Below are 26465 nucleotides of genomic sequence, written 5' to 3' on the forward strand. Positions count from 1 at the left end.
TTTTTGCACATTCTCTTGTAATGCAGCATGAAATATTTATATATAGTCATTAGAAACTACTGTATGTGACTTGTATTACAATCTAAAACACATTTAGTTTAGCTAAATAAATGCTCGTCTATATAATAATGTGGAGCCAAGAAAGGATCCATGTCAGTGAAGAGGTTAAGAACCCTTTTTATTACATAAACAGCTGTCCTTACTGCAGACATTTGGCAGGGTTTGAGGTTGTTTGGACAAAGCTATTAATAAGGATGCTGCTCCTACTGCCAGCTGCTGGCTGAGAGGATCTGACTGAAACACTTTCATTCTCAGCACGGCCTTATAGAGTCAGTGAGGGGGATCTGATTGGAAGCGCTGGGGACCTGCAGGCTGGTGTGGAATTAGGAAGTCAGAGGGAAGCGGGCTGAGGGACTTACATTCGAAGAAGCCCCTTGTAGAAGGGCCGGGTGAAGAAGGCATCCAGCAGGTACTGATGGACGAGGGCCAGGCCCAGGATGCGCCCACTGAAGCGAAACCTAGACGCAGAAAATAGAGGGTAAATCGTCCCTTCAAATGATTGTTCCCACCAGGTGTTTAGTAAGGCCTGCTTTGAGCACAACATGGAGGGAGTTCAATCTGTCAGATGTCGACAGAACGAGCGTAACGTAGCAGATTTATTTTAAATCTTCTCTCTGCGGATGCATTAACATTGTGGAAGTTAGTTTGCTCGTGTGTACTTGTTTCGTCTATTGTTTAATACAGTATTTAACGAGCTAAAGTGAAATTTGAAGTTCACTTTCCAACTGACGATGCACCAGATGGTGACATTGTTTATGACAATAAATACCCCCGCCCCAAAGATTTACTGTGAGAACGACGCATTGAGTCTGTAGCACAGAGACCAGCTGAACCAGCAGGGACGGTGTTTCTGTCCTGTCTGTCTTGAGGACTCCTCTAACGTCAGACATATTGACTTGACATTCTTCAATGTGATGAGTACCATTAGGTTGGTCCAGCGTGACAAACAAACCCCTGAAGACTTGAATTAATGTTGCTTTCTTCTTCATCCAGCCTATCATATTATTGTTTTCCTGTCTAGTTGTCTGCCCATCCATTCATCAGTCTGATCATCCATCCGTCCGTCCATGAGGCAAAATTGACTGGCGAGCCACAAATTGCTGATCCAAATTTCCACGCAGCACCCCAGATGACTTCTATTTTGGGACCGGCGCACAGCAGTCAGAGCTGGACAAGACGGACACTTTACAGTCAGCACAGCAGCAGACTAACTTCAACAAGCATACATCAGACAGACTGATACGGCATATAGACACATACATATATGGAGGCCTCACCATTCGTGGTGGTTGTCTACAAAGGCAGACATGGGGCTGATCTGGACAGTGTATGTGTCATTGGCCGAGTATTCAAACAGGCCGTAGTACGGGTTGAACAGTTCTCTGGACACCAGGAAGAAAAACTCTCTGGAGGGCCCACTGTAGTCCAGCCTGCAGTCGTCACACAATGAAATACACAAGCATGTCAGTAGGGAAATGAAATCAGTACATTTTCAACCCATTCTCACTCCCATCTTGTCAAATATGGCAGCCTGATCACACCATAGACTGTATATGAGTAGTGGACGTAGTCGTCATGACGTCACCCATTGGTTTGATCGGCATTTCGGCTGTTGCCATCTTGTTTTTTTGCAACCAATGAACGGAGGTGACCACTAACTGAACATCATGCCGTATTAACGAATAATTGAAACTAGAGATTGAGACCATAAACTCATGTTTACAATGTTTACTGAGGTAATAAATCAAGAGAGAAGTAGAGTAATTTTCCCATAGACTTCTATACAATCAGACTTCTTTTTGCAACCAGAGGAGTCGCCCCCTGATGGCCAGTAGAAAGAATGCAAGTTTAGGACACTTTTGCATTGGCTTCACTTTTCAACACCGAGGTTGCCGCCTGGATCAGATGTAAATCGGACTCCGCTGCACGTTGACAAATGTGGCTAAAGAGGCCACTGACTTAGTGTCTGTATGTGACCACTTGAATGAGAACGTGTTGGAATGTTATGTTGTTTTTCTGAAATTACTGGTGTAGACAACAGTCTCAGCTAAATCTGGTGGTCATTATTTTAACGATACACCCGCATAACCATCGGTTCTTGTGCATTTGCAACAAGAAAAGGATACAATACAGTTATCTGATAAAGGATATAATATCAGTCACTGAAAAACACAGTGTAGGTGCTGCCTCTCATCTCTGTTTACAGTAACCCTACTTATTGATGTTTAAGTATTCCATGTAGTACATTTCTAGCTGCCTTTTAACGAATACACTGTGGATTTACCGGGCTGTTGACAGATGTGCGTGTGTGGAATTGTACATGGTGAAAGCACTCATTAATACTTCCTTGGATCGACGACAGTTGAATTCACACACCACACACTTGCACTCTAAAGCATGATAAGGAAGTTGATTGGGAATGCGTCTTTCTCACCCGTCCTCGCCCACAAAGCTGACGTAAAGTTTGCTCCGCTGCAGGTCTTTACGGGAGTAACACATGATTTGGTTGAAGGCGTCCTCCAGGAGGTGGTCCCTGCGTATGATGAGCCTGGGAGAACACACACACACATGCACACACACACACAGATGTATTGGTATTAGACCCGTGAACATAATAATTCTAACAATATTTTGTATCTACACAACGGTCATGATTAACTTAATAGACTACTATTTTGAATTTTACAATAAAGCCAATAAAATTTACCCTGACATCGCTAAACCAAATCGCAAATGCTAATTAGTCTGTAATCTCTCAGATCTTTTGATTTCCAAGAGGCCCGCAACTGACCCTTCACTATGTTCCGCCCCTCGAACGCAGACTGGCCAATCACAGCGTAGCATCAGACAGCTCTGAACAGGGTCTGACAGCAATCCAGGTCTGCTCCATAGACTGGCTACGCTTTTACACTGTGATCTGTAGGCTTTGCTTCTATCGCTATCTCTTTAACCTGTTTTCACAGCCAAACCTGCAAGCCTTCAAATGCACATTGTAGACCCTTCTCTCTGCATCATATTCCTTCAGGAAGGGTTAGTGACAGTGTGGGTTCCATGGTAACAGCTTGACGGAGTAGTAGCAGCGAGGGAGGGGGCTTAGCAAAGGTTCAATTGGATAAACCTAAAACCAATTAGAGCAACGACAGAAAAATGTAAACAGACTACAACGGGCAGAGATGAGCTGTGGGAGGAGCATCAGTATGAGTGTAAACGAATGTTTTGCTGTTTTCCATCAGAATTTAAAGATAAAAGGAGTTTTTACTTTGACTGGACCCAGATGAATCTGCAAACTCATGTTTTAATTGCTCTGGCAATGCACACATTCATCTCTTTTCAAATGTTGGGTTTAAACCTACTTGACTTTTCCCGGTCCCTGTCCATAACCTTTGGTCTCCAGCTTTCGATAGAAGTTCCTCAGTTTAGCCTCAAAATCACGCTTATAGGGAGCAGGAGCGCGGGCATTGGCTCGCTGGGTGCCTGAGATATAAATATGAGAGAAAGAGAGAGAGGACAGAGAGAGAGAGAGAGAGAGAGAGAGAGAGAGAGAGACAGAGACAGAGACAGAGAAAGAGACAGAGAAAGAAAGGACAGGAAGAAACAAAAAGGACAACGGTAGTCGGAGTGGTAAACAGACAAAGAAAGGGAGGCAGAGATGGGTTGAAAAAAAAAGAAAAAAGAAGGAAAACAGAGAAAGGGAGATAAAATGAAATTTGGATGATCCAAAGCTTCAGCCTGAACAGGTAAGGAAAAACTAAATCTGAGAATTGGAGTACTGTATGCAGGTTAATCCTGGATTGTAATTTTGCATCAGACTGTTGTAGGTGTCATTGATTGGAGAGATACACAGAGACACATCTCTTCATCTGTCTGTGTTTTGGTTGAACAGTTCAAGATTAGAGGTAGGTTCAGTATAGATAGAGAGTGCACAGAAGGACAAACACACCGACACTAAAGAGAGGAAGCGTGTGTTTGTGTACGTGTCAACTACTTAAAAGGGAAAATTTGCCACCTTTCATGTAGACGTCCAATCAGGGTAAATGTAGTCGATTAAAGCAATAAATTCCTCTGCAAGTGGCATATTGACCCAGAGAGCTGAGTCCTCCTGCTCACGGAGTGGGCCTACGTGTACCAGGATGAATCGCTTCGGACGCCCAAAGGTTTCCCGTCGGCCATATCCTCTTGCACGACTAATGTAGTCTCACTCTGCTGCATTTCTTAGCTTGTAAATACCGCTAAATATCCAAATCAGCCAAAATATAATAAAACGTTTTCCACGGTCATAATTTGGTATGCCATTGTTTTTTGTTATACATTTGATCTTTGCTTATCAATTACTTTGCTTTTTTCCTTCAGATTATTATGGAAATTACTATTTTTGTTCATAAAAAATTATATGGTCATGAAAAGGTGCTAAATCCAGAGCATTAATATAGCAGCAAACATATATCATCGATGTAAAGATATAGCGGAGTGATGTCCTCCTTGAGCAGAGAATGAAGTCACTCTCCCTCTGTGTGTGTTTAATCCCAGTTTCTCTGTGCTTTGTTTATGTAACCGGTCCAGATGTTTGCCGCTAACAGCCGGCTCAGCCGTCGCCATGTTGAGAGCCGTGTGGAGGCAATAGGCCCATTTCACAGCAGCCAATTTGACATGTAATCACAGGGTAAACACAGGTGTAATGGATCATGTTAATTATGGTCCCATTCTAATTAGTGTGTCAGTCATTCCAGTGAGTCAGGATGCACCAGGGCTCTGGCCAACCTGAATGGAACAAGGCCATAACTAATGACATTTATCACACCTGTGCTTACCCTACAATGACATTTCACAATGGCTGCTGTGAAAAGGGCCTCTCCCTCAATCAGAGATATGCTCTGAATTTAGCACCTTTGAGGACACTAAGTGTGCATGTGCATGTGTGTAGAGTTTGTGGGAAGAAGAGAGAATGTGAGTGTCCGTGTAAAGCACGTCTTTTGTGTCTTAATGTTTTATATTAGCCTGACATCAACTTGTGTTGTATAAGAATGTACTGTGAAATTGTTTCTTTTATTTAGTATACAATGTAAACCAAACCTCACGGCGGAAGGTGTGAAATGTAATAAAGAGACAGAACTTAATAAAGACAAGTAAAGGCGTTTCATGCCAATAAAGTGGCTGCAGACAGAGTGAGACAGACACTTACCAGGGGAGCTCTGAGGAGACGAGAGGCAGTAATTTGGGTGGAGCAACGGCGGCACATATGACATCACCTCCTCCTCAAATAGGCTGGAGACGAGAGAGAGGAACACACGCGGAACACAGTCAGAGAGGAACAGACATGTAGAAATCCTACATCTTAGAACAGCATAGTATCAGCATAGGTGGATCAAATTAAACTTGTATTCCTGGAAATGGTGGAGCCAGCTGGTTATCTTCTTTTTTTTTTTTCTTTTTTTTTTATATGTGTCCATTAATCGGTCCGCCACCCTGACACACAAACGCACATGAACAGCACTCACCTAAGCAGCATGACGAGGTCAGCGTCGCTAGAGAGACGAGCCAGCCCTGTGACTCCCTCACTGCGAATAAACTGCACCTTCTCCCTACACACACACACACACACACCAGCGGGTAAAGTGACACAATCCATTTGGATTAAAGGTTAACTGTGTGTTTAGTTTGACTGATGATGATAATGGAGGTGTTGGATGTGAGAGAGAGAGAGAGAGAGAGAGAGAGCAATGACAGGGGGAGGAAGGGAAGAGGAAAACGGAGAGAGCGAGAGGCATACTTGAGCGAGTGATTCCTGGCGAGTTCGGGTTGCCTTTCCTGCAGGATCTCGACGATGTTGGTTTGTCGTAGAAATGCCACTATCTTGTCATTGTAGGCTGGAAGGAAAATGAGGAATGTGTATTTATATCTGTGTCGGCTTGGTCACACTATTGCATGCGCACATTTTGATTCTGCCTGACCTACCCACAGGCACCACATCGTGGTACTGACTTCGACTGGAGCCGCTGAAGGTGCTGGATGGGCGGGGCATGACGGGCGGGTTGGCTTGGCGAGAGTCATCCACCACCTGTGACAAAAGGACACACTACGGTTCAGGTCGCATCCTAGTTCTGAGACCGGTCCGCCTGTCAGGATACCGGTCACTTTAGCATGTTCTCGCCCCTTAACTACACACTTCTTATTTCTTATGTGTCTGCCAACCATTTTCCATAGCATACCACATAGATAGATTTACAGTCTCCCAAGCAATTCATTCCAACGTTGTATAAAAATTAACTTGCAGATATTCTGTATTGGTTTTAAAAATAGGTATCACAGTCAGCACAGTATTCAAGATTTCAGATGACTGCTGTGTATATCAGAAATTACGGAAGCCCTGAGACGCTACAAAGAAATGATCTGGTTATTTATTTTAAGTCTGATCTAAATTGTTTTCTCTCCAGTGTTTATGACTTCCGTTGGACAGTTGAAAAAGAAAGAAAAGGCTCTGCCTGGATAATCTTTCTAAGGTCCTTAAAAAGATCATATCTGTGAAACAGGTTTTGGCCAGTGATTATGTCAGGATCATTTCGATGTGTTTGTTGTTGTAATACTAATTTCGGCCACACGAGGCTGAAGTGTTCTAAATAGCACGGGAAAAAAAAATCATGTTTTCTTTCAGGTGAGTCCTAATTTATCCGTGCACTCTATACACAAGGTACATATATTGTGTTCTAGCAAGTTATGTAAATTAAAACTCACCATGAAGAAAACGCGAATGCTTTTAGTCCTCTTGGGCTAGAGTGGTGCACTTCAGCCTCTTGTGGCCAAAATCAATAATGTAACAACGAACACTTGACCCTGACAATACAAAACAAAAAAATCACCCTATTTTTTACCTCTTTTAGATGAAAAGATTATGAAAGATGATCCTGGCAAAAACCTTTTTTTTCGCCTGTTCTTGAGTCATAAACACTGGAGAGAAAACTATTTAAAGCCTAGAAGTCAAACTATAGCTAGTCCTTGTCATTGTTTAACAGTTATGTCAGATTTGTAATTTTCTGTAATAAAAAGGTTTTTAACCAATCTCAAATATCAGAAATGCTACAAAGCCCTTAATTTTAATAATTCTAAACATTCCCTGCTGTGTTACTATCAATACACAGGAGACCTTTCCAACAACCATTACCATAACCAGACAACTAAAACCAAGAACGTTGTGGTTTTTAGAGATTCAAGAGGCAACAAAGGCCTCTTGAATCTCTATGGCCCCTAGAGTTTATAGTAATCATACTGAGTGATGCTGTCATTCCTACATACATACACAGAGCTTTAGAAGAGATGAGTGGCAACAAGATAGGAGCAACCTGTCAACATATGAAATATTTGACATACGGTGTGTTTATGAAGATTTTCTTCAGTCATTCCGGGGATACAGGAGGATATCTAGAAGGACTAAGTCAAAAGCAGCTTTGTTTCAAAATGAGGTAATGTTTCACTCTTTTCTATCGGACTAGCGTTGTACTGAAACAGCACTGATGCCCTTGCTTGGTGAACTAGCAGGATAACACTCACAAAGCATTTTTCTCCTTCAAACCGGCCTCTCTAAACATCGCAGTGTCTCTCCTAGCCTTAAGTTGACTCCAGGTGACAAGTGGTGCAGTGGCGGCTAGTCTCTCACCTCCCCTGCACTGTGGCTGCGCTGGCGGCTCAGGTGCTGGCGGTGGGCCAGCAGCCCGGTGGAGCGAGAGCTCTGGAGGGGAAGCCGCGGGTCGATGAAGGTCGTGGAGCGACAGTTGTGATCCACAAAGAAGGGCTGAGGATTGAGATGCGAACACCCGCGGTCAGGCATGGATAAACTCCACTACGTGCACACAGAAACACATCTTCACATGCAGTACACTCAAATGGAGGATTATAAAGACAAAACAGCAGTAAAGACCACTGGATAGCTGAGCAGAGATTACAATCAGTGGACGCACACGACCTTCAGGATCATCCCAGGTCGAAGGTCAACACATACACACCTTCCCGGTGTGGTCGTGCTTCATCTCCCAGCCACGGGGAAGCTCCAGCTGCTTGTTGGAGAACATGTTGAGGAAGGTGACGAGGTCGCGGTTGTGCTGGTAGCGCTCAAAGTAATGGGCGTCCCGACGCACCTTGCTGATCATGTGCTTCAGGCAGGTGTTGCTCGTAAACATGCGGTAGGCACTCTGGGCAGAGAGGGCAGAGAGGTGAGGTCATCAGAGAGGGACAGGAGAAAGACTAGAGAGCAGCTCCGGGCTCATTTCACTTCAATCGTTCAAGATGGAAGACGGTGTGGATAATATTTTTCCTAATGCCAATGTTTTTTTGATCCATTTGAAATGAATGCTAGACATCCTCGGCTATAACATGATTAGTGTAGGATCAATACTGCATACAGCAAGGTGTTCAAATAGTTCAAATGTAACTTTGCTGTGCATCTCTCATGGATCTCATCCATCATATCCATATGGCGCTGGAGACTTTGAATTGATTTAACAGAGGTTTGAAATGTTTTTTTAAAAAGCCCAAATAAAGTAATGTCTTAAATGATCAAGTCACCCAATTTACAAAAAACAAAAAAATGTTTAGACCCTTTATAACATATCTTAAAACATTTTTAACGACCTATATTGCCACATATTTTGTGACCACCTGTATGTAGCAATGCAGATCATTTTGGCTCTTCGCTATTTGCCCCTAAAAGCAGCACTGCACATAAACCAAAACTATCTGCATGTACAAATGGAGGTAAGTGAGAAAATGACTGCCGTCATTGCTCAATGCATGTGACACACTGGTTAACTATTTCAGCAATCTATGTGACTCCTACTGAACAACAGCACTGGGCCTTACACTCTTACAGCACTGTACTGAAGCGTAGCGCTGTGTGGCATTCATTCAGGCAGCAGTTACTATATCTGAGTCCCATGACTGTGATGAGTACTCAGACATTAAATCAGTCAGAATGCTGAGTTTGAGAACAGTGTGTCCGCTTGAATGTAGACAGATCTATGTAAAAGGAGAACATTGTCAAAGGTGACGGAGGAGGACTGACGGGGTTAGAATGCAGCACGGTGAAGAAGTCGGGGCTGCACAGGAACTTGGCGCTGGGGGACTGCAGCAGCAGGGAGAGACGCGAGCGACCGCTGGAGTGAGCGACTGCGCTCTCTCGTCGGTATTCTGCAACGAGATCAACACATATTAGTCAAACCTCGAGACAGGGAGACGCTAACGAAAGCAGATTATTTCATCATCAACATTTCATATCCAGCATTATGAAAACATCTCCACAGACCACCGCTATTCTGAGACGGTTGTGTACAACATTTATCAGACGGTAGTATTTCAAGAGACAAATCATTTTCAAGAGGTGAGTCATTTAATTGGGAAAATTGTTTTGTTTTTTTCTCAAAATTAGTACAGAATTCCTGTGAACGACATCTCAAATTTCTTTCTATTTGTGTGTTTTTTTTGTAATATGTTTAATGAAACCAACCAGAAATGGAGTGAGGCATCAGCTCCCCCTCTGGTTCAGGAGGCAGGTCAACGGGGTTTTCCTCTGACCGATCGCTGTTGGTTATGGTCCTCCTGATGCTCTGGTACCTGTGATCGAGAGTTGAGATAAAGTTACTGTGGTGAAAGTAGAGTTTTTCACTATTTTAGCAAAGAATGCACACTTATGAATACAACTATGTACTGAACACGTTTCACTAGAAGTCAAATCAAAGACGTAAAGGGAAGCATTTTGAGCAAAAAAAGGTGCATTAATTTCTCTGTTGAAAGTCTTACAATCAAAGTTTGCAACCTTTAACTGTTTTTCTGTCTTTCATGAAGCATAAATTCTTAAATGGTAAATGGACTGTAATTGCGTAGCGCTTTTCTGGTCTTCCGACCACTCAAAGCGCTTCAACACTACATGTTCATTCACCCATTCATACACAGAATGCAGGGGCTACAATGCAAGGGGCCTCCTGCTCATCATCTAACCATGCTTCTAAATAATGGTATTTAGAAACACGACAGTTATTGCAATACATTTCTCTTCACAAAGCCCACCTGCGGTTGAGTTGCTCCATCTGCTGAATGGAGTTGGAGCGGGTCAGGCCCTGCGGGGCAGGAGGTCCGGTGGGACGCTGCCACGTGGTGGTCCTGTTCACGTGGTCCACGAAGAAGATCCTCCCGTGGCTGTCGATCCGAGCCTCCCAGTCTGAAAGGAAATGAATAATTGATACACAGTAGGTGTTTAATGTCTCGGGGGGACATAACTGTATAAATAAATGCTAGCCAACGATTAATGACAGATGATAACACCAACAGCTGAATATAAAGCATATACAACCCCTGTTGTGAGACATATACTCTATTTTAAGGTCAGACATCTATTTCATGATGTACTGTATTTGTGCCAGAATTTGCATTAAAAAACGATAACTGAAAGTATACAGACATGCTCGTGACATGAATGTCAGTACCAGATTTTGTCAAGATATATAACTCAAAATGTCATGGTGGCACTAGATGAAAATTCAAAGGATCACTTAAGACATTAGGATTTATCCTCTGGGGAGGATGAACTTCTGTTAAACCATTTTTGGTTTGGTAGACCGATATATTGAGTGACAGACATTGGCATCCCCCTCTAGTCCCTCTAATGTGGCTAAAACTAAATGCAAAAAACCTCAGATCATTGTATTCACGTCCTCTTTCCAACACTTCTCATCATGGAGTAACAAATCGCTGGGTTAATAGTCATTCTTGAGGGAATTTGGAATTAGTTTGTGGTAGTTTTTAGTCAGGGTCATTCAGTACTACATAGACACATACACATACAAACACAGATGCATGAACACAAAGACACGGTGCATGCAGACACACACACTCACTGGGGGGTAGAGGCTCGTCCACACGTTGGTATCGGTGGATGTCATGACGCACAGTAGGAAGCGAACGAACAAGATGGCCGTTAACGTGATTGCCTGAACACGGAAACATACAAAAGACAGATTTTGTATTAATGCGATGAAAATGGTAAGAAATATTGTTTGAATGGCAATGCTGTACAGTGAACTTTTAAGCAAACACTTTTTGTAGGAATTCAAAAAATGTCCTCTGCAAAAAACACTGGGTCCATCTATGGTTGAGTACCTTCCTCTCCATCTGTGTCTGTGGTGGCTTGCTCTGAATCAGCGGAGCCGGCCTCTTCGTGCGGCTTCGCCTCCTCCCCTGCCCGTCTTTCAGCCACGCCCCCCGCAGCCTGCAGGCTCAGCCTCCTCACGCTGATCTCCTCGACCACCGCTGGCTCGCTGGGCGGGGGGGCTTCTCCTGCAGCCTCGGCGATGGCGACCTGTCCGCCCCCTTCGTCGTCTACAGCGTGGTTGGTTGGTGGGGTTCCGGAAACGACGTCTCCCCCCGGATCTATGGCCGTCTCTGCTCCCTCCTCCGCTTCCTACAGAATAAAAAATAATAGTGTGGGAAAACAACAGACACAATGATAATTATTATAGATTATAGACAGGATTTCATGCTGATGTAAGTGAATCTCATATACACTGTTATGCAGGGCATTCACACCTACTGGTCCAAAATAGTCAGTCAACTACAATAGCAGCTCACAACAAGAGGCCGTCACCAAGGCAACAAAAAGAAAGCTGAGAAATGTTCAACACTATGCTAATACGCATCGGTGCGTAGGCGCAAATGCAAAAAAAAAAAACAATCATCGAGCATTTGTCTAAAAAACCTCTATGAAAAGTGGATACAGATCACTTAAACGTGGCATGATGGTGCTTTGGCAGATTGTTATGGTGCGCTGTCACACGAACACAGCTGGGGCTAGGACCCAGTGGAGACTGCTGCTCCGTAGAATGTGTGCACTGTGGGGACAGTAATGACACTCAGCCACCACAGAGTGGACTGTGGCTTCACATCCACTCAGAGATAAAGAAGATTAAGAAATGGTATGGTGACATTTGACAAAAGACACAAGATGAATCACGGGTCGTGACCATATAAGGAAAATGAACTCACCACAGCAGTCGTCACTGTGATTGGGCAGCTCTCTGACGATGAGAAGACCGTCTGTGGGGCTGTTGCCATGGAGCAGGTGTCAATCTCTGAGGATGGGTCCTCGCCAGGCCCCCTTCCTTCCTCGTGCACGTCCCCCTCTGGCACTGCATTATGGGACACAGCCTCTGTGAAAGGAGCTTCCTCCACTTCAGAAAAGACGTCCGGCTCCAAAACATCCTCCAAGTCCAGACCTGCCCCCACCTCCAGGGCCACTTCCGCCTCAGGGGGCTCGTCTTCTGTCACACCGCCCGCGCCCTCGGGCTCCTCCTCCAGCACTGAGGGCTCCAGCCGCTCTGGCCCCTGCTGGAACTCAGGAAACGGGTCATCTTCATCGGGGCCGCCGTTGTCTGGAGGTTCTCCATTCATCAGCAGCGGTGACAGCGGCACCGAAATGATGTCATTGGCCCCGGACCTCTCGTCGTCCTCGTCAGAATCAATGTGCAACATGGCGCTGAGCCTTGTGTGAGTTGGGAAGCTGGAGCGCAGTTTGGGCGAGGCCGCACACAGGGGCCTCTCACCGGGGCCTTTGGGGGCCTCGATAGCATCCAGGCCCTCGCTGAGTGACCTCTGGAGCATTTCGTGGCAAGACAGGCTCTCGTGCTCCACAAATCTAGCCCGGGCTCCAACAAGAGGCAGGTCCTTTGCTGGGTAGGCCGTGGCCCCGCCTTCCCACATGCTGTGGGAGCCCTGGGAGCCGGTGGGAGAAGGGCCCGAAGAGACCAGCCCTGGAAGATGGTGGGGCAGGTCCTCATCATCGGACGGAGTCCCTGGAGCTCCATTCATGGGAGAGAGGCCAATGATAGACTCAGGAGAGGCACCTGCAGCAGCACAACAGGTTGTGTTTCCATGTTGGAAAAGATAAATTTCAAGAAAACACACTCAATTTAAAGACCGATTGATTTACCGTCAGGCCCAGTCGATGTGAGTTCCACTTTGAACTGCAAATTGCCGCTTACATGTTCAGTAGGCAGGCGGCGACACAGGGGGAAGCTCACAGGCTGGACTCTGGACAGAGAAACATCATGACATCTGTGACATTGCACACGTCAAATTCAAGTCCTAACATCTGTCCTTCTGACTGAACTGAAGTTACATGGAGCACACATAGTGTATGTTCCGTCTGTGTGTGGGAACCTGCGTTTCACCTACCCTGGTATTTTGTCGATAAGCCGCTGCACAGGGATGGTGAGCTGACCGAGGAAGCGCTTGATGATAGGTCGACTTTTCGCAAACTTGTCCTTCACCTCGATGTACAGGATGTCCGTCATTAGTGCCACAAACGTGTACTTCTGCAGAGAGGCAGACAGACATATACACTCTTTATCAGTTGTGTGTTGCTAGTATATCTGTTTGAAAGAGAATGTGTGTGAACGAGTGTATAAACACATCCTCTGTGTATGTGAAAAAGCATGCTCAGTGTCGTGGTGCAGTGCAGTGTATTTGAAGCCCAATAAAAACGTCACCTCTCCATGCCAGACGGGGTTGGTGGTGTTGGCGATGATGGCCGATCGCCGCTCCTGTCCGTGGTGGCTGAAGATAGGGAACACGCTCCTCTTCCCTGGGTGGATGGACATCTTCAGGTACGGGTCCGGATTGAAAAACATTCCCTTCTTCAGGCCGGTGGCACGCAGATCTGTGGCAAAGCGTTAGTGACAGCAGGCTTGTGAAGAGGAGAGGGGTAAATACTATGATCGCGTCAACATGCTGATGTGTTGTGTTTTGTTAAGCATCTTAGTTTAGCATGTTAGCACGCTAACATTTGCTAACTAGCAAAACTGAACACAAAGTACAGCTGAGACAGATGGGACTGTCAGTGGTTTTGCAGATAATAATAATATTTGGTCATAAACCAAAGCATTGGATGCATAATGATAAACAGAAGACGGTTGCTTCGGGTGACAAGATGCTATGTCAACGGCAGGGCATGTAAATGCTACGGCTGGCAGCTCTCATGGATTTTGCTGCATTTTTGTCTTAATTTGTTGACTTTTTTCGCGTTTATCACTGGAGTGCTTATGGCATATGACAGAATACAAACAATACAGTCAATCAACATCGGAGAAGAAAGTGTGGGGATTGGATGAATTTGTCGGGAGCGGAACTTGAGACGATCACTGCCAAAGGTCCACGACCCGGCAAGACCGGCCTGACCAACACCACTGAAATCAATGGGTCGACTGCCCCAGGGAGGAGAGCCGTGTGAAGCTAAGCTAACCCAGCTAAGACCTAAGGCTGCTCCACTACCTGGCTAATGTTTGATTTTAGGCTAACCCAGCAACAGGGGGTCGGTTACTGTGTCCACATCTTTACAGAGACCTTGCTCTATCGTGGCATCCCGGGTCAAGCAGCACTTGACTGGCGGACCGCAGGAGAGACGGCTGGACGAGAGGAGGGTGACTCCGTTTACATGTTTGTCATGTTTGTCTTCTGTAGAAAACGGGCAACACCTGCCTTTTTGTTGTGTTCAATAATGACAACAAATTATCCTTGAATATCTTCGTCATGTTATAGCCCCTTCCTCTAAGCCCTTTTCTGTCTGCCTCTGGCCTGAGTCCACAGACTACTCCACAACTGCACCAGAGCACTAGGGCATAAACTCCCTGCTGGTTTATTAATGTTTTCATCTGGAAGAATGGTAACTAGTGGAGCTGGCGGCTGATAAAACAGCTAAAAGCTTCTGTTGCAATGGATAATTAAAACAAGCTGTAGTGGACATGTGAGTACTCTCGGTTTCCTGTTTACGTCTTATTAAAAGATGATGATACCAACCGACTTCTTTAGAAAACTGATAACATTCCGTGTATTTCTCTGTCGGGAAAGCACCTCTTTAAATTCCGAGACCACTGTGTTTCCTGAAGCCAGCTTTTAATGTTTACTCTCGCTTTCCCCCGGAGGACTGTGAGACAAACATGAGGAGGAGATTACATCACTCAGCTAAAAGACAAAAGTTTGTCAGTGTTTTTGAAGGCTTTGGTAAATTGACTTGCAGCTGTCGACTCCATATTTCCTTTTCGGTTTGTTGTTGAGAACGATTACACGACAAAAGTAATCTGAACAGTAGTTTCAACACGCAAACCTCTCAACTCACCTGTCAAAGTAAAGCTGATCAGTTTTCGCGGATGTTCGATGCCCACCTGCTCTGCCAGGCCCTCCACCTGAGGGGGAAACAGACGACGTCACACTCATGCTAACACACGTCTGTGTGTCTGTCCTACTAAATTCACAGGATTCTAAATGCTAATACAGGAGACAACTTGGCAGGTGGAGGGAATTATCTGTAGTGAAAGGAGGCAGCGAGGATGCACTGCTCATTGGTACACACATGGTTTAACATAGTAAACAAACGTCTGTGTCTGCCTGAAACACCTCCATTATGTACAAATCATGTGAACTTCACAGGACTGCTGACCGTTTTCAAAGAATTCTATACATTCGTGCAATAATCAGATCTGAAAATAATTGTACCTTATTACTATTACTTGGTATGAACTTCATCCTTAATGTATCATTTTAACCATGATGATAATACCAAGCCTGAGATTCAGAGTGCCTTAATCTCAAACTGATTCTCACACACCCAAAATCACACAACCTTGCACTTCTATCTTTGTGAGGACACTCAGTGACATATTGCATTCCGTAGCATCTTACCCTAACCCTAACCATCACTACTAACTGCCTGACCCCAACCCTTACCCAAACCCTAATCTAAACCTAACCCGAACTCTCACACAGGCTTCTGGAGGTCTATCTTAAAGTGAGGACCGGACAAAATGTCCTCACTTTTAACAAAAATGTCCACAATCGGAAAGTCTCAAACTCAAATTGGTCCTGCAGATATCTGCAGGCATGCACACTCACGCACACACACAGACACACACACACACGCACACACACAGACCAGGACCGCAGGGTTCTTCACTGTGATGCAGGGGGTGGTGGCTCTCAGGGCTCCGCTCACTCCATGGTAGTACTTGAAACAGATCTTAGTCTCAGCTGCAGAGGAAGCAGCAAAGAGTTATGGGATGTGGAAGTAGTGCAAACGTTATCTACCTGTTGCTGACCACAACACAGTAGTTGTACTGAGGATTCTGTCTGTGTGTTTTGACTATTTAACATGATCTTATTTAAACCATATTTACCTTTTATTCCAGAAGAACATTAACATCTTTGATCATTAAATGTTTTACGGTATATTTACAAAATACTAAGTGAAGAAAAATATTTTGAAAGAATGGAATGAAAGTATTGTCGGGGTACTCTGTGTGGTAACCTACGCTCCATAAAGTAGGGCCCGGGCTCCAGCCTCCAGACAATCTGACCCTTCTGGGTGCCGTTCACCCCTCTGTTCTTACAGTCCCACACGTTGGACGGACTGGTTTCATCTGCAGAAGAGGGGAACTGTTAGTAACAAGTGTGTGCGTGTGTTTATATGTCTGGACACTCTTTCTGTGTTGACGTTCCCTTTTGATTTCAAACCAGAGAACATTAAACACGACCAACAACAGATGACCGCACTCTAGCTCTGGATCCTGCTCTCACTCAGAAAAATCTGCTCCGTCTCTCAGTGTGTTTAGTCTGCGGACTTCTGTCTTCCAAATAAACACAAGTTTGCCTTTAATCAGTGAAATCCACTCCCAAAATAGCCTCCCTGCAACCTCTACCCAGAAGGACAAAACAGCAAACTTCCTCTGAGTTAAAAACAGGGACGGGGAATTCCGCTGTACGTAGCACTTTCTCACAGATTAATGAAGCACCAAACTCAGCTGCCGGGTGGAGAGAGTCGCGAGAGGAGTGTGTGCATGTTTGAAGGGGAGTGGAGGATGGGGAGGGCAAGTCGCTTATCATTGAATGTCTGCTTAGTCGAGGAAAGCGGCAGCCCCTCCTGGGTATAAGAACCTAGAGCAGGTAATGAAGTCCTGGCGGCCCTTGTGATCGATGGCAAGTGACCTGACGCCCTGTCAGGCACCGGCAGTTTGCACTATCTCTTTCTCCCATACTGCATTCTCCCCTGCGAGGGAAGCGTTTGGAAAACATGTGATCAGCTAATCCAGTCCTGGAGGTCATCAGAAACGGACGGTTTGGTAAACTAGTTGAAGCGATCACAAACTGCATTCTTTTCTAGAATAATCTACTGCCGGGTGTCGTACTGCAGGTTTGTTTGACCTCTCGGAAGTCAAAGACGCCCACTTCTCTCAGAAATCCATTATCCATTATGAACACAATACATCATGCTGAACAGCTCACAAGGCTGCAATTTCCCTCCCAACGCCGCTGGATTATATCAGTAATTATCTGGTGTAAAGAGACAGCTTTTTTTTGCGTCACGTTTTAATGTAGCGTAAAAGTTATGTAGCCACAGTGACAGGATAAACACAGTGATCAGATTGTCAGACTGGAACAACACTGCTTCTGTAGTTCATTTAATCATATGTCAGGGCAGCAGTGTGTCTCCAACAGCAGTTTTCAATAAATATTTAGAAACCAGTGGAAGCAGATCAGGTTTTAATCATTATTAGATTAAAATAAAATGACACTTTAGAGCGCTGAAGTAGAACCAAAACTTCTGTAAGAAAACCTAATTTTAAATCACATCGACATTTGTAATAACACATATAACCACAAATCCTGTGTAACAGTACGTCGGTTCATTTCATATGTCTGGATGAGGACGGTACATCTTTAAGAAACAATTTAATAACTCTGTTTATTCAGAGGGTCACTTCAGTCATTTACAGTAGGATTGTACTTCCATTAAGTAAGAGACTCTCAACTGACAGATTTTAAATTGTAATCAACATAGTTGAAGATATTTTTAGTCCGTTGTATGAGTTAAACTCTAAATATTTCCCATGATGCCCCATCCCTCCCTGGTAAACATTCTAATGTCCGATGCTGACAAATTAATCGGTTAACTTTGGGAAGATCGCAAAGATTTGAACTTCCATTGGCAGCGTCTGTACTAGTCACCCATTTGTCTTAGTATATGTAAAGTACACCACAGAAGCTCGCTTCATTTCTTTTTGAAAGAAATGCGTGATGGGAGAAGCTGGTGGAACAGCCATTAACCCAGAGGTGACGTCGGGCCTTCAGCTCTCTACTATGTGACTACAACAGCGTAGAAGACACTGATTGTTCATAACAAATGTGCTGATTGTACACCGCTGCTCCTGTATTGCTTTTCAGCTGGATGGACAGATGAGCCCGATAGCCTTCCTCAGCACACAGCTCAGTGCATCACCCCCTGTCAAATTCCTGTATCTAAGCAGGATACATTATCGGAGACCACCTCGGAGAGACGCAAGCTTTGTGATGGTGTGTATGTTATTGTACACCGAGGCAGAGCTGTTCCATGTCGACTCAGCCTCCAGCCAGTGTAAAGTCTCATCAGCTCCTGTTGCAGTATTGACTCGGAGTTGGAAGCTCCTGCACAAGACTCCCCCTTTCTATAACACCCGGGTCAGCAGAAAAAGCTTTGAGGACAGGTAGGGTCAAATCAGCTCAGGTCCTGGACAGTGTCGGGGTGCAGAGAGTACTCTGATTACTTATTTGTTGCAAGGTAACGTAATGTGTTAGTTTGCAATTCAAGCAATCAGTCATTTAGTTATGTTTCAAATAAGCAATTCCATAATCTTTGAAGAAGCACCAGCTAAGCACAGCTCCACAACACTGGTGGGACGGCTAGCTTTTGGTTCGGCTAAAGCTGTCACTGTGAGGGAAGTTAACGAGCTGGTGGAGGAGATGCTACCAATATCTACTGTAGAGTCCTCATCATTAAGTAAGGTAATTTATAAAATCCTTATAACATGGAGGGAACAGTGCCTGACGGAAACATATAATAAAGAGCTGTAGAGGAGCTATGGTGTTTTATGGCTTCTGCCTGCAGAGATAAAGAGGCTGTAGACCAGGCTGAGCATGGATGTCAATACATTCAAAAGCTCTAACAAGTTACTTTTTTCAGAATGCAACTCTGTAAAGTAACCAGTTGCTTATTAATGTCAGTAACGTTGTAATGTAACAAGTTACTTTTAAAAGTGTTGTTACCCATCACTGGTTATTTGGGCTTGACGGCTCAGAAAGTTGACCCGATACGTTGACGATATTCGACAATCATGAGAGAACAGGGTGAATTTCCTGGTCATGGATCTTATCTACTGTATTACTAGTAACAGCTGTGCTTTTACTACCGTAACACGTCAAGCTGTCTGTGGTGAAAACAGCCCTATGACTCACTGAATACACTGGCCAAAGACATTGTAGGTGCTAATTCTCAATACAAATTTAAAAACAAAAAAACAACAAATTAGTAGGGATCTATTGCCATGCGAACACTGTAGTTGCTATGACTTTTAGAATCAAATATTTAACACGATAATATTTTTGATAATTTAATATATAAATATAATAGATACTATTTCCAAGGTTAAGAGGCAGGTTAGACCTTCTAACGGTTACTTAAATAACAACTGCGCTGTCATGTCAACAGAACCGTCTTCATGACTACTGAGTAGATTCCCTGATGGAGACCATGTCACACGGTTGAGAGAGAAAGACCTTTGAGTGATTTCCAATGTTGGGGATCGTTTTGTCAAAGCTGTTGTTTAGTTAATCACATCTCTCTGCTTGCATATTCATAACCCTGCAATTCATTAGGCATTTATTACACGATCTGACGTTCTACAAAATTATAATTTTACAAGCGCAAACGTAACAGGATTTAAAGATTTCATTAGCACCATAGGACCTGCATGTTATTATTATTAGGATTTCAGTTATGCAGAAAACACTATCAACACAGCTTTGAGAGAAAACTGTCATTTTTAAGATCAGAACTCAGAAATAAAGATTTTCATCTTTGAGTTGTCCTCGACCTAACCCAGCACAGTTATAAGCAGCTCTACTAGCAGCTATATATGTAAAAAAAATCATCATCTCACCAATATGGTACAGCCCGATCCAGTCGGTGGCGTCCACTTCCTCCTTGATGTCCCAGGATATGACGAGGTTCTGGCCGCGGTTCAGCGTGTGCTCCAGAGTGGACGCTGTTAGCGAGGACCGGCTATGGGAGGTCACCAGGTCTGTGTCACTGTTGGCCCGCAGGAGCCCGATAGGGCTGCTGATAACGGAGGCGGTATCGACGGCGGCCCCGCCCCTCTCCGCCAGGGTCCGCAGGTTCTCTGGGCTGAGGGTGTGCCGGAGGTGGGGGCTCCGCCTTCGTGGAGCTGTCACGTGTTCCCGCCCCCCCACCACCAGGTTGGGTGGATTGTGGGAACGGGTCCTGGGCGGTAGGACGGCCGTGGCGAGGGAAGGACGCATGTTGAGCGATTGTTGAAGAGGCGACTAGGAGAGGTGGAAGCTGTTGATGGGAAGGCCCAAGAAGAGGAAGAGACGGGTAGCAGCTTCTTATCGATTGGGCTGGTCGTCAAAGTGAAGACGCGTTTTACTGATTCATTCCTGTTGACTCAACCCTCATGTCTACACAGTGAGAGTTGGTTTGAAGAGGCTGTCATGACTGGAAGCATACGTTAGCTTCAGAAGTGATGGTCCGATTCCTTCTCCCCAGAGGCTGCTGTTATCGGCCTTTCTGGTCCTTGAATCATCTCAGAACTGTTGAAGTAGAAGATGTCCAACAACAGCCACAGTCCTCCACACTCTTATTTCATGTTAGCCAAAGGCGACGGGAGCCTGAAGATGAAGGAAAGAGGAGAGAGACGGAGAAAACGGTGAGCACAACAAAAGCAACGGTTGAATGCAGTGGGTTGCAATCCAAGAAATGAGTGAACAACTCATTAGTCACCAAGGGGGTTTGTTTGCTGTCAAAAAGCCTGTCACCAACACAAACAACCCTCCATCCTTTACTGTACTGACAGCAGTAAAGGATGGAGGAAGTGGATGTGAGGAGGGATTTTTTAATGACTTTATTACTAACTAGAATGGTAAGGTTTAAACACTAAGCACTATTTACTTATTTAAATGATTAAACACTTCTAGGAGTGTATATGATCTTCTTGGAAGGAACTGACCTCCCCACTGTGGAGAAGAGGAGACCAAAATGATCTAAAGCAGACAGGCAGCTGTATCTGCCTGCCAGGGAGCTCTTCAACCAGCCAATGCCAGTGAGGGAACTGTCAGAGGAGTGCTGTCAGAGTCTCAACCAGAGCCATTTTGTTTTAAAAGGAAGGATGGCATGTGACTTCAGAATCCAGCCAAAGGGCAGCTGGCTTTATACGGGCAGAGGAGCCGGGTTTTTCTTCCCCGAGAGAGAATAGGTTTGGTAATATTTAGCTAATATGTGCCTGGTGCAGTCACTGAAACCCATGTGGGCTGCTGTCGGCGCTAAGCCCTGATATCTTTGGCTTTTTCAGTGCGTATGTGTCTCAAAAGCTGAGCTGTTCAGTGATGCTTTGAAACCATTGCTTCCTCTGCAGGCCTCAGTGTGTGGTCCGTATGCATCGCTGTATTTAATAAAAAAAGGTATAAGCCTTCAAATAACAAAAACTGAAAACCTAAACTCAACGTCACTCAAATTCAAATGACTGAACAGAACTGTCACTGACTTTATGTTTCCTCTTACATTCAGATATTAAAGGAATAGTTCGACATTTTGGGAAATATGCTTATTGGCTTTCTTAGAGTTAGATGACAAGATCAATACAACGCTCATATCAGTATGGTAATACTGGTACGGATGGTGAGCTTAGCTTAGCATAAAGAGTGGAGCCGAGGGAAAACTGTGAGCCTGGCTCTGTCCAAAGACAGAAAATAAAATCAGACTTCCACTACCTGTAAAGCTCACACTTTACATTATACCTTTTTTATTTAATCTACACAAAAATGACATCATGTTAAAATAACTGTGGCTAGGTGCAGGGACTTATTTATAGCTTGTTTGTTTACATTTTGGCAAATATGCATTAATAAAAGTATGCTGAATTAGCTATTAGCTGTTCCTGTTTCCAACGTACCCATGGATGTCTGGACAACTGTCACTGGATTACTGTGATACAGAAGAAACCGTACAAACATAATGATGAAGACTTATGGGAGGTTTATTCCAGATGAATGATCTGAGATAATGATGTCTCAGTAAAGAGTAAGTCACACTGAATCTATAAATATGGGTATCTGTGTGGTGACATTCTGACTCACGTTGTGCACTCTGGATGGTAAATCATCATCGACATGAGTGATCACAGCATCATTCAGTGGCCACATGAGTTTATTTACCAACACCAAGTTTGCCTTGAAGATTTCAACAGGGATCTGTTGTTCACAATGTAGCATCATCAGGGGAAAAATAGGGTGGGATACTGAGTTTACTGCATCCTCTTTGTGTTTTAATGCGTCAGAGACACATTACACGCATGTTACTTAGCAACATCACTGACTGTGGTGGCAAATTCTGCTCTTTACTTTGTCAAGATGTGGCCCTCCACCGCACCCACTAACACCCTCATCTGCATCATCTGTCAAAGGGACAAAAAGAACCAACGTGAGGCTGGCCTAAGTGCTTCACAGTCGGTGAAAGAACACAAGGACCTGCTGTTGTGTCTCCTCTGGTCTCCTATATAATCCGTTTGCACTTCCTTCCTTTTCAGTCTGACTTGTAATTTGGGGTTACATCGCATGTAGAGAGCCAACAGGTTGACTGTGGAAACTCTTTACCGTGCAAAGATCAGAACCAATTTCAAAAAGCACTTCGTATGCAGCAGCTTGTATGTCAAATTGTCTAATACACTGTGTGTGCCGCTCCCGAGCTTCTCAATCAATTCACTTTGCATTTTGAACTGACTGAACAGAAATGATGAACTGGCCTCCGCTCTGATGTATGTGGATTGGCTGTGTTTCCGGGCCTTACATTGAAATTAGATCTGCTGCATTTGACATGGGGGGGGCTGGACGTCCCTGACTCGACAAGATTACCAGAGCGTGGATCCATCACACAACCACACACACACACAGGGATTTATGACAGAATAAAACCTTCATCACAGATGCAGGAATACGTAAATCCTGCCCACGTGTGCTCATGCAGCATCAGGGGGGGGGGGGAGGGGGCATGTCCATAAACAGGCAGAGGCTTACTCCGCTGAGAAGAAAAAGAAGCTAAAATAAGTGTATATGTAACTGCTTAGTTGTTATGTAAGTGTTCCTGTGGTTCCGAGTGCATTGTCTCACCCTGATATGGAGTGGGAGACGCCACCCGTCCCACTCACATTACAGGGGGAGAGGAGTCTGCCAGCACACACCACAACGTGACCTCAGGAAGGGGGCACTGAACAATCTGGACTCGCTGCAGCGCTTTTACTAAAGGACCGCCATTTCCCAGTATAATCCCAATTCCCAATTCCCAACCGCTCTGCACAGCTTTGACCTGATGCGGGATTACAGATTGATTCTCAGGAGACGGACAAAGATAAACAAGGTGTTACATATGAGGAGCCAAAAACATCATTTGAATCGAATTCTAACCATTCTCTGGGACCAGGTTGAATTTGACACCCGTCTTGCGAAAAGTCATCTGAGTGCTGCTCTGTTATTCGGCACCAAAATACTTACTCTGCACCGCTGTGCAGCGCATGCTAAAAACAAACACATCTGCAGCAGAGGATCTGATGGAGCACGGCAGAATGTGCTGGAGTGTCGTTGTTTTTTAAATCGTCAAAAAGCCTTTCTTCAGAGAGCATTCCTACAACAGGCTGGTGTAGAGGATTTCTACATATTGGGAATTTACAATAATGCCATTCTTTGTGACGACTCTGTGTTTGATGAACGCCCCCCCTCCCCCTCCCATGTGACAGCCATGACTGACAGGCCCCATCATAATGATACGGCTGCACACCTCCCCTCACACACCTCACGCCGAGACCAAGAGGACTGAATCCTCACAATCACAGAAGCCTGCTATACTCTGTGTGTGTGTGTGTGTGTGTGTGTGTGTGTGTGTGTGTGTGTGTTTGCAGAGTTTATGGTTTCAATGTCTCTTTTACTTCTGAAACGATTCGTTAATTAAGAGTTGATTGACAGACAACTAAATAATAGAATAAGACAATAAGTAATTTTAATGAATAATTTAAGGGAAAGCTATTATAAACATATTAATGAGCCAGTGTTGCTCTGGGTGACATGTTCCTTCATCATCATGAACACACACACACACACACAAACACACACACACACACACACACACACAGAATCACTCACAAAAACACTATCCTGCTGTAAGAAATACTCAATAGAACACCAAAAGCTCCAACAGCTCTGCTGCAGAGACTCTCATGCAATAGTTTCAGATGTTCTTCATCTTGAGGCTGGTTTAGTGGGTTTACAGCTCATCGTGGTTAAACGTTGTGTAATAGTGATACATGAAGATATATGTGTCTAAAACAAATGTGCAGCTAACGTTAGCAGGGTACGTTAGCACATTATTTACTAGCGCAGACATGTCAAACTTAAGGCCCGCAACGTCATTATATGTAGCCCGCGAATCCACCAGCATCCACCGAATCCTTCTTAGCACTAGCCCTATTTTTAGGCCTCTGCTCGAAAATTGCATACCCATACTAAGAAGAGTGTATTTCTGCAACTACAAGTTCTATTTTAATAATTTTGATGTTATAATAAAGGTAACACTTGTGAGGTTTGTTCAGGTGTGTAAATATCGGTGTATATGTTACTGGTTAAGAGTAAATGAAGATGGCAGACAGCTCAAATTGAAAGGTTTCAGGTTCACCTGACACAAATCATTTCTTTGGAATGATGCAGCTGCAACTCTGAAAACTCTCCCAAATCATAGCACAATAAGTGAACAGTCTCTCTGCAAAGTCTGACTTTGATAAAGTGAAGCAGAACTAAATTAGAGAGGTTTTAGTACAGATAGGTCAGGCGAGGTCACCCAAATGGTAATTTTGGAACCAGCTGTTCCATTGTAATTTTATATACTATATAACTATATATTTCACTTGTTTTATCACTAATTGTGTTCAATATATCCAAATACAGCAGCTTGGCTTCGTTTTGAGAGCCAGAATCCTCTGTGAGCCCTGCCTGTGTCTGTGATCCATGGAGCTTTCTCGTCTGACTGCAGTTTCTCTGTGTCTATGTTGACCTAAGTCGGCAGCCCATTGGTCGATTTCAGTGAATGAACCCTCCTTCGACGCGTCGGAGCCTATAGAATTGAGCTGGGGCAACGTGGGAAAGATTGACTGCATTCTTAGCCAGTCAGAATCAAAAACGCGCCGTCTCTCGTGAAGCGTAAAATCCGATATGCCGGGTCAAATTCCACCCCTGTCTTCACGGAAACAGAATTATGACAAACAAGGACATCCGTTGAACAGATTTTGAGGAGGAATAGCCGGGAATTTATCCATTCTCTACACGAAAACAACGATGAGGTGAGGTGCGTTCTGATAATTATCGATAAAGCGGTTTGCGGTTCTGGTGCTTGTTGGCTGATATCTCTGTAATGGTTTCACGTAGAGAAATATGGAACAAATATTCCCAAAATGTCCACGAAGAGAAAAATTGATGCAGAGGGAAGAAAATGTAATGAAAGATGGGAAAACGAATACATGTTTGTGCTTCAAGGAGAAAAACCGGTCTGTCTTCTGTGCTATGAGGCAGTGTCGGTGATGAAGGAATACTATTTACGTCGGCATTTTGACACCAAACATGGAGCCAAGTATGCTAAATTTAGCCTCCAAGAAAAACATAAAATTGTCCAAGAATTAAAAGGCAGAGTGCAATCGCAGCAGAATATATTTACAAAAGTTACAGCTCAGTGTATACTTAAAGGTATGTGAGCAGGTGAGCGCCGACCAGATACAGACTTTTACAAATGTCAGTTTGTGAAGAAACACCATCGCAGACCAAGTTCAGGAACTAGCAGGCAATCTAACAACACAGCTAGCTAAGAGACGAGCAGGTACTTGTCTTCTTCATTTGCTGTTGATGAAAGCACAGACAACACGGATACATCATACATCATATATCAGTGTTCATGAAAGGCTGAAGGCAGACCTGACTGTCAATGAGGAGCTCTTGGATGTAGCTGCCATGCACGGTACGACGGCGGGGAGGGACATTAGTGATGCAGAGAGGTGACAAAAATAGCTTTGAACAAAGTTAATGTAATAACTTGTGCTTGATGATATTTGTCTTTGTTATTTTCTTTAAACATTTGATCTTTGATAGAGTAATGTGGGTTTCTTAACCCTAAATTAAAAGGATTTATGTTATAATAACAGAAATGTGCTTAAATATAATTTTACATTTATATAACTGCATGTACAAACTTTTTACACTTGAATAAACAATAATCAAATGCAGACAGTTATTTACCAATA

The 26465-nt window shown here is 44.2% G+C and overlaps 1 protein-coding gene across 6 annotated transcripts in view; it reads right to left on the reverse strand.

Annotated features, from left to right (window-relative positions):
- Nucleotides 1-26465, reverse strand: part of hecw2a (HECT, C2 and WW domain containing E3 ubiquitin protein ligase 2a) — a 44377-nt gene that overhangs the window by 5968 nt on the left and 11944 nt on the right. For 3 of the 6 annotated variants that reach the window (XM_031870159.1, XM_031870158.1, XM_031870157.1), the window contains 23 exons: nucleotides 20058-20805; nucleotides 16398-16505; nucleotides 16022-16116; nucleotides 15209-15275; nucleotides 13584-13753; nucleotides 13270-13409; nucleotides 13025-13125; nucleotides 12082-12938; nucleotides 11200-11500; nucleotides 10938-11030; nucleotides 10111-10261; nucleotides 9551-9657; nucleotides 9110-9234; nucleotides 8055-8240; nucleotides 7709-7843; nucleotides 6013-6133; nucleotides 5828-5924; nucleotides 5556-5639; nucleotides 5240-5322; nucleotides 3414-3534; nucleotides 2495-2608; nucleotides 1338-1490; nucleotides 420-518 (listed from right to left, as the gene is read on the reverse strand). In XM_031870159.1, coding sequence (XP_031726019.1) covers nucleotides 420-518; nucleotides 1338-1490; nucleotides 2495-2608; nucleotides 3414-3534; nucleotides 5240-5322; nucleotides 5556-5639; nucleotides 5828-5924; nucleotides 6013-6133; nucleotides 7709-7843; nucleotides 8055-8240; nucleotides 9110-9234; nucleotides 9551-9657; nucleotides 10111-10261; nucleotides 10938-11030; nucleotides 11200-11500; nucleotides 12082-12938; nucleotides 13025-13125; nucleotides 13270-13409; nucleotides 13584-13753; nucleotides 15209-15275; nucleotides 16022-16116; nucleotides 16398-16505; nucleotides 20058-20436 — 3887 coding nt within the window. In that variant the 5' untranslated portion in view covers nucleotides 20437-20805. The remainder of the gene's footprint in view (nucleotides 1-419; nucleotides 519-1337; nucleotides 1491-2494; nucleotides 2609-3413; nucleotides 3535-5239; nucleotides 5323-5555; nucleotides 5640-5827; nucleotides 5925-6012; nucleotides 6134-7708; nucleotides 7844-8054; nucleotides 8241-9109; nucleotides 9235-9550; nucleotides 9658-10110; nucleotides 10262-10937; nucleotides 11031-11199; nucleotides 11501-12081; nucleotides 12939-13024; nucleotides 13126-13269; nucleotides 13410-13583; nucleotides 13754-15208; nucleotides 15276-16021; nucleotides 16117-16397; nucleotides 16506-20057; nucleotides 20806-26465) is intronic. The other 3 variants (XM_031870160.1, XM_031870161.1, XM_031870163.1) reach the window with 3 other exon arrangements.

This window comes from Anarrhichthys ocellatus, unplaced genomic scaffold, assembly GCF_004355925.1.
Source record: "Anarrhichthys ocellatus isolate YVR2014 unplaced genomic scaffold, GSC_Weel_1.0 scaffold51, whole genome shotgun sequence".
Lineage (NCBI taxonomy): Eukaryota > Metazoa > Chordata > Actinopteri > Perciformes > Anarhichadidae > Anarrhichthys > Anarrhichthys ocellatus.